The sequence below is a fragment of the Loxodonta africana genome, chromosome 2, assembly GCF_030014295.1.
Source record: "Loxodonta africana isolate mLoxAfr1 chromosome 2, mLoxAfr1.hap2, whole genome shotgun sequence".
Taxonomy (NCBI): Eukaryota; Metazoa; Chordata; class Mammalia; order Proboscidea; family Elephantidae; genus Loxodonta; species Loxodonta africana.
The window spans coordinates 475,951-489,397 of NC_087343.1; the positions used below are offsets into that span (position 1 = coordinate 475,951).

The following is a 13,447-nucleotide window of genomic DNA, read 5'->3' on the forward strand; positions in this document are numbered from 1 at the left end:
TACATCAGGCTTCTGAAAGGGCTCACAATGCCTCTTCCGAGTTTTCCATTCCAGGTCTTCAACCCATAACTTTTCCCATTCCTGTTACCATTCCAGTTCACCCAAATTTTAAAACTTCAGGTCTATTCTGGTTGTACTTCATCAGCCAGGACTGAACCGGTTTGAAGCCCTGGTTTTGTTTCCAGTCGTTTTACACAAGATAGATAGTGTTTGCAGATACAGTTTGTGTCAACAAAACGAAGGGCCGGCCCAGGTCCTCTCATTCCTCTTCTGACGTTTGGCATCAGAAAGCAAAGGAAATTTGTATGTTAAAAAAGTGGTGCCTATTGTTTGGTTTATTGTAAGGTTTTAGTACTTATTTTTCATCAGATTAAGGAAGTATCTTTCTATTCTGTTGGCTGAGGTAGTTTTGGTTTGTTTTTAATCTGCCGTTAAGTTTTATTAAATGCTTTTTCTGCATCTATTCAGATAGTCATGTTTCTCTCCTTTAATCAGTTACGGTGGCAAGATAAGTTTAAAGATTTTTTCTACTATTAAATTATCCTTGCATCCCTGGGGTAAATTCAACTTCTTGTTGTTGGCCGCCATGGAGTTGGCCCCAACTCACAGCGACCCCATGCACAATAGAACAAAACGCTTGCCTGGTCCTGCACTGCCCCCATGTCAGTTCCAGATTGGGCCTTTGTGATCCACAGGGTTTTCCATTGGCTGATTTTTGGAAGTAGATTGCCAGGCCTTTCTTCCTAGTTTGTCTTAGGTCTGGAAGCTCCACCGAAACCTGTTCAGCATCATAGCAACATGTAAGCCTCCACTGACAGATAGATAGTGGCTACGCGTGGAGTACGTTGGCCAGGAATCGTACCCAGATCTCCAGTATGGAAGGCAAGAATTCTACCCCTGAACCACCAAACCCACTGCCGTCAAGTCGATTCCGACTCATAGCAACACTACAGGACAGAGTACAGCTGCCCCATAGGGTTTTCGACGAGCACCTGGTGGATTTGAACTGCTGACCTTTTGGTTAGCCACCGTAGCTCTTAACCACTGCGCCACCAGGGTTTCCCCAAATTCAGTTTTGTTGTGTGCCGTTGAGTCGATTCTGACTCATAACGACCCTGTGAGAAAGAGTAGAACTGCCCCATAGGGCTTCCAAGGAGTCACTTTTGGATTCAAACTGCCAGCCTTTTGGTTAGCAGCCTGCGGTCTTAACCACTTGGCCACCAGGGCTCTGAATTAAGTTTTGTCACGGTCTATTACTGTTTTGCACTTTGCTAGGTTTGGTTTTGTAGTATTTTTGTTAAGTATTTTTTTTAATCCACGTGCATGAATGACAGAGAGTGGCCTGTTGTTTTTCTTTCTGTGTTTCCCTTGCTGGTAGCAGTGGCCTAACAGAATTAGTCAGGGAAGACTCCCTCTTTTTCTGTTATCTGAAGAATCTAAGATTGGTGTGATCTGTTCCTAAGAGTTTGGTAAAATCCCTTTGTAAAATAATTGGGTGTCTTTGCTGACTCCCTGACCTAGTGGCTTGTCTCTTGTGTGTCTGTTCTCTTTGACTGTGAATTTCATTTTGATGATGTGAACCCTGGGGACCCTGGAGACTGAAGTGAGAGTGCATCCTCCAGAGAGGACTCACGCTTGTTCACCCAGAGCTGGTGCTGCCAGGTCCTGGGTACGTCTTCAGTCTCCTGGTCTCAGCCCCCCACCCCAGCCATTGGCCCCAGCCATCCACACAACAGTGCTGTGGGCTGGGATGGGCAGTGCAGAACCCGGTCATCCACATGGGAGCACTGTGGGCTGTGGTGGGCTGTGCTGTGGGCTGTGGAGGGCTGTGGTGGGCTGTGGCGGGCAGTGCAGGCCCTGGTCGTCCACGTGGCAGCGCTGTGGGCCGTGGGTGCCCAGTGCAGGCCCTGGTCGTCCACGTGGCAGTGCTGTGGGCCGTGGGTGCCCAGTGCAGGCCCTGGTCGTCCATGTGGCAGTGCCGTGGGCCGTGGGGGGCAGCGCAGGCCCTGGTCATCCACGTGGCAGCGCTGTGGGCTGTGGGTGCCCAGTGCAGGCCCTGGTCGTCCATGTGGCAGTGCCGTGGGCCGTGGGGGGCAGTGCAGGCCCTGGTCGTCCACGTGGCAGCACTGTGGGCCGTGGGTGCCCAGTGCAGGCCCTGGTCGTCCATGTGGCAGTGCCGTAGGCCATGGGGGGCAGTGCAGGCCCTGGTCGTCCACGTGGCAGTGCTGTGGGCCGTGGGTGCCCAGTGCAGGCCCTGGTCGTCCATGTGGCAGTGCCGTGGGCCGTGGGGGGCAGTGCAGGCCCTGGTCATCCACGTGGCAGCGCTGTGGGCTGTGGGTGCCCAGTGCAGGCCCTGGTCGTCCATGTGGCAGTGCCGTAGGCCATGGGGGGCAGTGCAGGCCCTGGTCGTCCACGTGGCAGCGCTGTGGGGCCCTGGTCGTCCACGTGGCAGTGCCGTGGGCCGTGGGGGGCAATGCAGGCCCTGGTCATCCACGTGGCAGCACTGTGGGCCATGGTGCCCAGTGCAGGCTGGCTGCTGGTGCATCTTGCTTTGTCTTGTTAGGCTCTTGGGCTCTCCATCACTTTGGGGTGACCAGGGTGCACTCAGGCCCAACAGTTCATATAGGTTTTTATAGCAGGGGTCCTTCTATAGCTCACCTACCACCCTGTGGGAAGCAGTCCTCGGCACACCCCCTGGGGAGCCTCTCCCAGCCTTTCTCAGTCGATATGGGCAGGGGTTCTGTGGTGCCACGTGGCACTCTGCTCATGGTACAGAATAAATGTTACCTCACACTAGTTTTAAGGAGAGGTGGTGAGTGCTGTTACGAGGCATGATAAGATCTCATGTTACTTAACTTACTTTAAAATTCCCCTAGTCACCTCGACCAGAAGTATGAAGGTAGGCAGTCCACGTTATTTTGACTTTTTCTCATTGAGAACACTGAGAAGAGTATGCGTTTTCCACCCACGTGCCAGCTTCAGCTGGTGGGGTTGACGCCAAGCTGAACGTGTATTCTCCCTCAGCGGGTGGCGGCGGAGGCGCACCGGCGCGTGGTGGTGGAGTACCTGCGGGCCATCATGCAGAAGCGCATCTCCTTCCGGAGCGCTGAGGAGCGCAAGGAAGGCGCGGAGCGCATGGTCAAGGAAGCAGAGCAGTTCCGCTTCCTCTTCCGGAAGCTGGCATCGGTGAGTGCCTGGTCCGGGCGGCCTGGGGGTGGCAGGTGATGAGTGCAGATATGCTCCTCTGCAGCCTGCTTTCCAGTGTCCAGCCCAGGACCTTTGGCCATGAGGGACACCAGCATGCTGGGAAAAGCCCCTGAGAAGCCCCCTGCTCTGTCGATAGTAGGGACTGTGTCCCAGGCCCCATGTGACTTTGAGTCAGGGGCTTGTCCCAGGGAAACAGGTGCCTTCAGCGGGTGGTACACAGACGCCCTGGGGCAGCCACAGTGAGACCTGGGCCATGTGGAGCTACCATACCCTCACTGCCCAAGAAGGTCCTGGTGGTCTCTGTCTAATAGTAAAGGCTGACAGTTGCCCACTGAGTCGGTTCCACAGCCTGGCATAGCATTTCTCCTCCTAAACTGTCCCCAGGCTCCCTACACTGCACTGAGGGCAAAGGAACAGCCCAGCCCCTCAGAATGAGCCGTAACATGTTCCCGTCTGAGCGAGATGGGGAGGCAGGAAGGATATCAGATAGGCAGATCTGACCCGATATGTCCTCCCCCGACCTGCAGTCAGAGTGGGGCTGTGCTGACCACGGCCCTGCTGTTCCAGGGGCTTGGGGAGGACGTGGATGGGTACTGCGACACCATCGTGGCCATTGCAGAGGTCATTAAACTCACGGACCCTTCCCTGCTCTACCTGGAGGTCTCAACACTCGTCAGCAAGTACCCAGACATCAGGTAACGGCACGGAAATTGGGATGTGAGTGGTCACCCAGCACAGTGGTTGGGGTGTGAGTGGTATTGGGCACAGTGGTTGGGGTGTGAATGGTCACCAGTTACAGTGGTTGGGGTGTGAATGGTCACCAGTTACAGTGGTTGGGGTGTGAACGGTCACAGGGCACAGTGATTGGGGTGTGAACGGTCACCTGGGCACAGTGGTTGGGGTGTGAATGGTCACAGGGCACAGTGATTGGGCTGTGAATGGTAACTGGGCACAATGGGCAGGGTGTGAATGGTCACTGGGCACAGTGGCTGAGGTGTGAATGGTCACCAGTTACAGTGATTGGACTGTGAATGGTCACTGGGCACAGTGGTTGTGGTGTGAATGGTCACTGGGCACAGTGGTTGGGGTGTGAACGGTCACCTGGGCACAGTGGTTGGGGTGTGAACGGTCACTGGGCACAGTGGTTGGGGTGTGAACGGTCACCTGGGCACAGTGGTTGGGGTGTGAATGGTCACCTGGGCACAGTGGTTGGGGTGTGGATGGTCACCAGTTACAGTGATTGGGCTGTGAATGGTCACTGGGCACAGTGATTGGGCTGTGAATGGTCACTGGGCACAGTGGTTGGGGTGTGAATGGTTACTGGGCACAGTGGTTGGGGTGTGAACAGTCACCTGGGCACAGTGGTTGGGGTGTGAATGGTAACTGGGCACAGTGGGCAGGGTGTGAATGGTCACAGGGCACAGTGGTTGGGGTGTGAATGGTCACCTGGGCACAGTGATTGGGGTGTGAATGGCTCAGGTCACAGTGGTTGGGGTGTGAATGGTCACCAGTTACAATGGTTGGGGTGTGAATGGTCACCAGTTACAGTGGTTGGGGTGTGAATGGGCACTGGGCACAGTGGTTGGGGTGTGAATGGTCACCGGTTACAGTGGTTGGGGTGTAACTGGTCACTGGGCACAGTGGTTGGGGTGTGAATGGTAACTGGGCACAGTGTGAATGGTCACAGGGCACAGTGGTTGGGATGTGAATCACCACAGGTCACAGTGGTTGGAATGTGGTTACTGGGCACGGGGTAGGGTGTGACTGGTCACAGGGCACAGTGGTTGGGGTGTGAATGGTCACCTGGGCACAGTGATTGGGGTGTGAATGGCTCAGGTCACAGTGGTTGGGGTGTGAATGGTCACCCGGGCACAGTGGTTTGGGTGTGAATGGTCACCGGTCACCGTGGTTGGGGTGTGAATGGTTATCCTGACATGGTGATTGGCGTATGAATGGTCTCTGGTCACAGTGGTTGGGGTGTGAATGGTCACCGGTCACCGTGGTTGGGGTGTGAATGGTTATCCTGACATGGTGATTGGCGTATGAATTGTCTCTGGTCACAGTGGTTGGGGTGTGAATGGTCACCGGTCACCGTGGTTGGGGTGTGAATGGTTATCCTGACATGGTGATTGGCGTATGAATTGTCTCTGGTCACAGTGGTTGGGGTGTGAATGGTCACCGGTCACCATGGTTGGGGTGTGAATGGTTATCCTGACATGGTGATTGGCGTATGAATGGTCTCTGGTCACAGTGGTTGGGGTGTGAATGGTCACCTGGGCACAGTGATTGGGGTGTGAATGGCTCAGGTCACAGTGGCTGGGGTGTGAATGGTCTCTGGTCACAGTGGTTGGGGTGTGAATGGTCACCCTGGCTCAGTTCAGCTGCACGCTCAGGAGAGGGGCAGCTCCATCAGTGCTCACGAGGTGGGTGTCAGGCTCACCAGTGGGTGCCCCTTCTGCATGCCTGGCTTATACCTTGCCCCCTCTCCAGGGACGAGCACATCGGTGCACTGCTGGCTCTGCGGGGGGATGCCAGCCGGGACATGAAGCAGACTATCATCGAGACGCTGGAGCAGGGCCCGACCCAGACGAACCCCAACTATGTGCCCCTCTTCAAGGAGATCGTTGTGCCAAGTCTGAATGTGACCAAGCTCCTTAAGTAGCCGTAGGCTCTGGCTGGATGTCGATACTTGTGTGACATCCCACCCCTGCCCTCGGAAGTGTATGTCAGCAGTGTGGCTTTCGATGTCTCGTGCCTGGTCAGTTCTGGTGTGAGCACCTGTCTCTTCAGGTGCTAAAATTCTGTTGTAAAGGCTGCATTTAAACTTGGTGTTTGAAGAATCAGGTGTTCTGACAGCTGGGGACTTTGGGCATCGGGGCTCTGATGTAAGGTGCCTGTTATGGTTGGTCGTTGTAGGGGACGCTTTGTCAGTGTGGCCTGTGCCCAGCTCCGGCTGCATCACGCGCTGTGAGGTGTAAACACGTGCTGCTTAATTAAAGAGCCTGAAGGCCCTGGATTTCTTCGCCTCAGCAGTTACAGTTCTCTTACCCCTGATGCTCTGGCAGGCCCAAAAGCTGCTCCTGGGTCGAACGCAGCTAGGCCCAGACAAGAGGCCTCTGGATGCTGTCCAGTGTGCAGGTCCTGGGGGGGTTTGGGTGCGATTGCATCGCGGGGCTCAGGGGGTCCAGGTTTCTGACCTTCAAGTTCCTTCCGTAGATGAGAAACTCATGTGCTGTGTGGTCCCTCAGCCCAATCCCCTCCCCTTGCCCCTGACATCCGGTGTGGTACAGCCCTCAGGATGTCACGTCCCCCAGAGGGTGGACGTCTGGCCTGGTGGGTGCCACCAGGTAAATCATAGCAGGTAGATGGTCAATATTATGAGCATGAACTTGGAAAAGCACGCCTGAAAATTAACAATTGTTTGGTGTTGTGTATAAAGATGTATAAATCTTACTTAAAGATGCGTAACCCCCTAATTTCCCTCTTTCCCCAACGTAGCGTCTCTCTGCAGTGTCTGCCCTCAGTGCTGGGATCATCTACACATTATTCTTTAATTTCAAACCAACTTAATTTAAAAACTACACCCACAATAAAAACAAACCAGCTTCCCCCGGACTTTCCTTATGCCATCATTAGCATCAGATGGGCAGATGTCAGTGCTCTCGGCTTAGCAGAAAAAAAGGCATTTGCCCTGTTCCTTTGCCCCAGGCTACCCTCCTGTGTAGATGGAGGATCTTCTTTCCATCCTTCCTTGTTTCAGGGGTTCCCTAAACCTACCAGCCTGAGGGGGAGGGAGTGGGAGAAAGCTTAATGGGAAGAGGCCAAGGCTGAAGCCAGAGTTAGCACTTTTCCTAAAGATGGATGCCCTTGGTTTTGGAGGTAGAGCCTTGGCCAGGGTTTACTGGGGGCAGGGGTGGGGGAGGGGTGGCAAGTCTGGAGGCTGGTGCTGCTCCCTGTGAGGAGTCAAGCTGCAGAGTGCTGCTGGGGAAAGTGGGTTTATAGGTGGAGACAGGGAGGCAGATGTATCTTGTCCTCTCTAAAATACCCTATGATTCAGGTAAAGAAAACCTTTCAAGTTAGGACATTCCTGTGATTCTGGACTTTATTCATTGGGAGTCTCAGGAAATGGGGAGCAGGGGCCGCTGAACCTCATGTGCCTGACTGACGAGGCTGTGGGGGCATGGGGGCATCTGCCACTATCTCCCTCCTCCAGCCCAAGGAGTGAGGGAGGGAGGGAGGAGGGAGAAGAGCAGGAGCCCTTGTAAGCCACAGAGGGGAGATGTGGGTGTGGGTGCACAGAAGCAGGCTTGGACACACCCCTCTTCCATCACCATCTGCAACTCTGTGTTGTTGTTAGGTGCCGTCAAGTGGATTCCGACTCATAGCGACCGTATGTACCATGGAACGAAACACTGCCCAGTCCTGTGCCATCCTTACAGTCATTGTTATACTTGAGCCCATTGTTGCAGCCACTGTTAGTCCACCTCCTTGAGGGTCTTCCTCTTTTCCGCTGACCCTGTATTTTACCAAGCATAATGTCCTTCTCCAGGGACTGATCTCTCCTGACAACATGTCCAAAGTTTGTAAGACGCAGTCTCACCATCCTTGCTTCTAAGGAGCATTCTGGTTGTACTTCTTCCAAGACAGATTTGTTCGTTCTTTTGGCAGTCCATGGTATATTCAATATTCTTTGCCAACACCACAATTCAAAGGCGTCAGCTCTTCTTCGGCCTTCCTTATTCATTGTTCAGCTTTCACATGCATATGATAGGATTGCAAATACCATGGCTTGGGTCAGGCACATTAGTCTTCAAGGTGACACCTTTGCTTTTCAGCACTTTAAAGAGGTCCTTTTCAGCAGATTTGCCCAATGCAGTGTGTCTTTTGATTTCTTGACTCCTGCTCCATGGGTGTTGCTTGTGGAACCAAGCAAAATGAAATCCTTGGGAACTTCAATTTTTTCTCTGTTTATCATGATGTTACTTATTGATCCAGTTGTGAGGATTTAGGTTTCTTTACATGAGGTGTAATCCGTACTGAAGGCTGTGGTCTTTGATATTCATTAGTAAGTGCTTCAAGTCCTCTTCACTTTTCAGCAAGCAAGGTTGTGTCATCTGCGTAACGCAGGTTGTTAATGAATCTTCCTCCAATCCTGATGCCCCAGTTCTTCTTACAGTCCAGCTTCTCGGACTATTTGTTCAGCATACAGACTGAATAGGCATGGTGAAAGGATACAAACCTGATGCACACCTTTCCTGACTTTAAACCATGCAGTATGCCCTTGTTCTGTCCGAACAACTGCCTCTTGATCTATGTACAGGTTCCTCATAAGCACAATTAAGTGTTCTGGAATTCCCATTCTTTGCAGTGTTATCCATAATTTGTTATGATCCACACAATCAGATGCCTTTGCATAGTCAATAAAACACAGGTAAACATCCTTCTGGTATTCTCTGGCTTCAGCCAAGATCCATCTGACAGCAGCAGTGATATCTCTGGTTCCACGTCCTCTCCTGAATCCAGCCTGAATTTCTGGCAGTTCCTGTCGATATACTGCTGCAGCCACTTTTGAGTGACCTTCAACAAAATTTTGCTTGCGTGTGATATTAATGATACTGTTTGATAATTTCCACATTTGGTTGGATCACCTTTCTTGGGAATAGGCATAAATACGGATCTCTTACAGTCAGTTGGCCAGGTAGCTGTCTTCCAGATTTCTTGGCATAGATGTGTGAGCACTTCCAGCACTGGCATCCCTTTGCTGAAACATCTCAGTTGATACTCTGTCAATTCCTAAAGCCTTGTTTTTCGCCAATGCCTTAAGAGCAGCTTGGACTTCTTCCTTCAGTACCATTGGTTCCTGATCATATGCTACCTCTTGAAATGGTTCAATGTCGACTAATTCTTTTTGGTTTAACGACTCCGTATATTCCTTCTGTCTTTTTTTGATGCTTCCTGCTTCGTTTAATATCTTCCCCATAGAATCCTTCACTACTGCAACTCGAGGCTTGAATTTTTCCTTCAATTCTTGCAGCTTGAGAAACGCCGAGCGTATTCTTCCTTTTTGGTTTTCTATCTCCAGGTCTTTGCACGTTATTATAATACTTTTGTCTTCTCGAGCTGCCCTTTGAAATCTTCTGTTCAGTTCTTTTACTTCATCATTTCTTCCTTTTGCTTTAGCTGCTCGACGTTTAAGAGCAAATTTCAGAGTCTCCTCTGACATCCACTTTGGTCTTTTCTTTCTTTCCTGACTTTTCAGTGACCGTTTGTTTTTTTCATGTATGATGTCCTTGATGTCATCCTACAATTCGTCTGGTCTTCGGACATTAGTGTTCAAGGCATCAAATCTATGCTTGAGATGGTCTCTAAATTCAGGTGGGATATACTCAAGGCCATATTTTGGCTCTCGAGGACTTGCTCTGATTTTCTTCAGTTTCAGCTTGAATTTGCGTATGAGCAATTGATGGTCTGTTCCACTGTTGGCCCCTGGCCTTGTTCTCACTGATGATATTGAGCTTTTCCATCGTCTCTTTCCACAGATGTAGTCAATTTGATTTCTGTGTGTTCCATCTGGCGAGGTCCATGTGTGTATAGTCGCCATTTATGTTGGTGAAAGAAGGTATTTGCAATGAAGAAGTCGTTGGTCTTGCAAAATTCTATCATTCAATCTCCAGCACTGTTTCTATCACCAAGGCCATATTGTCCAACCACTGATCCTTCTTCGTTTCCAGATTTCGCATTCCAATCACGAGTAATTATCAATGCATCTTGATTCCATGTTCAATCAATTTCAGACTGCAGCAGTCGATAAAAATCTCTTCATCTTTGGCCCTAGTGGTTGGTGTGTAAATTTGAATAATAGTCATATTAATTGGTCTTCCTTGTAGACGTATGGATATTATCCTATCACTGACGGTGTTGTACTTCAGGATAGATCTTGAAATGTTCTTTTTGACGATGAATGCAACACCATTCCTCTTCTAGTTGTCATTCCCAGCATAGTAGACTATATGATTGTCTGATTCAGAAAGGCCAATACCAGTCCATTTCAGCTCACTAATGCCTAGGATATTGATGTTTATGTGTTCCATTTCATTTTTGATGATTTCCAATTTTCCTAGATTTATACTTTGTACATTCCAGGTTCCAATTATTAATGGATGCTTGCAGCTGCTTCTTCTCATTTTGAGTCTTGCCACAACAGCAAATGAAGGCCCCGAAAGCTTTACTCCATCCACGTCATTAAGGTCGACTCCCCAGTCATCTTTGAGTGCCTTCCAACCTGGGGGGCTCATCTTCCAGCACTATACCAGACAGTGTTCGCTGCTATTCCTAAGGTTTTCACTGGCCAATGCCTTTCAGCAGTAGACTGCCGGGTCCTTCTTCCTAGTCTGTCTTAGTCTGGAAGCTCAGCCGAAATCTGTCCTCCATGGGTGACCCTGCTGGTATCTGAACACCGGTGGCATAGCTTTCAGCCTCACAGCAACATGCAAGCCCCCACTGTACAACAGACCGACAGACGGACAGATGCATGCGGGGAGACTCTGCAGCAACTTGAAAATGACTTGTCAGCTTACCAGTTAGACTCCTGAAAAGCAGTATCTGGACTCCGTGCCCTGATGTGCTAGTTTGTTTTTGTATTAAACATTTTAAAGCATTTCAGTAATTAAATAAAAAGTATGCCTCCCTGACCACTGGAGCTCCTGGTCACTGTGTTAACTGAGGAGTGGGGAAGCCTGTGTACAGCCCTGCCCCAACTCCTGGGCCCAGGCAAGCAGTGGCCTGTGCCAGGTGTGCCAGGAAATGCCCACCCCTTTCTTCCTTTCAGCCCACCCACATCTCTGCCTCACCCGCCAGCTTCATCTCTAGCTGACCCCAAAAGACCCTCCACACTGGCCTCCCAGGCTGACTGACCCTCCTTTCCCTTCTCTACTTTGTACCAGAAAAATGTTCTGGAAACGTAAACTCCCTCATGTTACCTGCTGAAGCCCTTCATAGTCCCCAAGGCTCTCTGGACCAAGGCTAGTCCTTGTCCACCTGGGCTCTGTGGGCCCCCTCTGCCCGGCGTCCAGCCTACTCAGGCTCTTTGGTACCTCAGGCACTCATCCTTCCGTCTGGGCCTGGGCCAGGGGTGAGCGCTGTGCCTGCTGCCTGAGCCCCAGCCACCACTCCTCCCCTCCCTCTCCCGGTGTCTCCACATTCTGACCCCATTATAATGTGTCTGAGTGATTGTTGGTTGGTGTTTGTGCCTCTGTTCTACCCTTGGCCATTCCCTAGCACCCAAGAAGTGCCCCACGGGGGCTACACAGAGGCTAGTCAGACAGATTCCTCCCACCGGCCGTAAGGGACAGCGTGTAGACACACACCCTGGTGTCGACAACATTAACACCAGGGCAACGCAGCAGTGTCTGTGAGGCTGCTCTGAATCTGAACTCTCGATGTTTCACATTTACAAAGTCTGCATCCAGAAATGCCTTGGAAATGTTTTTAATAGAATCAATCAGGAGATTTTTGCGGGGGTCTGTGAAGGGGGCCCTCCCAGCTGGACCCTCCCAACAGCACATCAGGAAGGCCGTTTGAAGGCACGTCATGTGTGGTTAGGGTTACATGATGACTGAGACTGCAGTCACAAAACAAAGGTACACAGCGCGTCACCACTCATACAAAGGTACGCAGTGCGCCGCCACTCATACAACGTGCTTCACTTCAGTTCTGCGAAGTTCTTCACAACAGGCTGCCGGGGCCCGGTACGCTGAACACTGGGACTTCACCATCGAGAAAACACAGAAGTGAGAAACAGGGATTTCCTGAATGAGTGCACTTCAAAGTCTACCACAAAGTAGGCCAAAGTTCAGTATTAAATAAATAGGAATTCTGTCCTGGTAAAAATCTTACAAGAGTTTGTCTAAGGAAATACATGTGACCGCTGACATTGTTTCACAACAGTGATAAAAACAGCATTCTCATTTATGAAATGTGTCTACAGCACTAGGATTTTAAACACTGTGCAGATAGATGGAACATGCAGAGTTACCCCTTAGCATGGGAAATGGGATGGAACGCGTGTCCTCTGTGAAGTGAGGCTTCTTAGTGTGAAACCGCCATTCGGCTGTGGCTCTGCTTCAGCTGTGTGGTTCACACAGACACAGACAACCCGTACGATGGTGCCCGAAGTTGAGCCCGTCAAGGGGATGTTTGATAAACAGCATGGTAACACTGCCCCAGGCCATCTTCCTTGACTTGGCCTCCCGCACGCTGCACAGCAGGTAGGCCACGGGACAGGGCCCTCGTTAGGGTAGCTGGAAGTAGTGGGGAGGCACTCGGGAAGGCGGTTTCACTCCTGACCAAGACTGCTGCCGAGCAGATGTGGTAACTGGGTGGCGCCCTAGGGAACCGGGACCCATGTGGCTGGGACTTAGCCCTGTTCTGGACAAATCGTTCTTTGCAGTGAGTAGGCAAGGCATACATCTCATTGGGCAGGGTCTATAGGATCACTAACGGGCAGGTTTTGTTGCACAGCTGCTGGCTAGATTTTGTGCTCAGAGAGTTGATTAAAATGGTTACAAAATGTAGAGAACAACCAGTGAGGACCAGACTCTACTGCACTTGGTCTGTGATGGCTAAGCCACCCCCAGACGAAACCCTCCCTTTGGCATCAGGTTGATTCCAACCGATAGCAACACTACTGGACAGAGTAGAACTGCCCCATAGGGTTTCCAAGGAGTGGCTGGTGGATTCGAACTGCTGACCTTTTAATTAGCAGCCAAGCTCTTAACCATTGTGCCACCAGCTAGTGATTCAAAAAATGAGAAATTCTGGATTCCTGGAACGAATCAACCTCTGTCGGTGGTAAGGCCAGAAATCAGAGAGGGCTGTCTGTGTTGGTGAACTCCACAGAGACGTTTTCCTTTTTCCTTTAACAATAAAGCTATGAACAGAAAATTGTAGACTTTTTGAATCAAGGACTCCATGTGCAATATTAAAACAATACAAACTTAATAACTCCTCACCTAGGACAGCTTTGAGAACCTAAAGTGTCTGAAATTGATTACAAGACAAAATGAGTAATTTCATTTTCCTGAGCAAAGAGCAGAGAGTCTGGTTTGCCTTACAAAAGCTTACAGGAGTGTCCTTGCATCCACCGTCCCTCAGTCCTGTACTAACTAGGTCGCCAGAGTAAAAACCCCACGGTGGGCCGGCGCGTGTCTCGCACGAGAATTGTTGACCAAGGCTCTCAGAG

The 13,447-nt window shown here is 50.8% G+C and overlaps 1 protein-coding gene across 2 annotated transcripts in view; it reads left to right on the top strand.

Annotated features, from left to right (window-relative positions):
• The window catches only part of EXOC3 (exocyst complex component 3), a 30,890-nt gene extending 23,781 nt beyond the window's left edge, over positions 1–7,109 (top strand). Inside the window, exons 11-13 of one of the 2 annotated variants that reach the window (XR_010318240.1) lie at positions 3,025–3,186; positions 3,735–3,902; positions 5,698–5,808. Coding sequence is in view for 1 of the 2 variants with exons in the window: in XM_023541941.2 (XP_023397709.2) it covers positions 3,025–3,186; positions 3,775–3,902; positions 5,698–5,869 (462 nt within the window). In the remaining variant the exon portion in view is untranslated. Of the gene's footprint in view, positions 1–3,024; positions 3,187–3,734; positions 3,903–5,697 lie in introns of both variants that reach the window. The other variant, XM_023541941.2, reaches the window with a different exon arrangement.
• Positions 7,110–13,447: the final 6,338 nt, after the last annotated feature.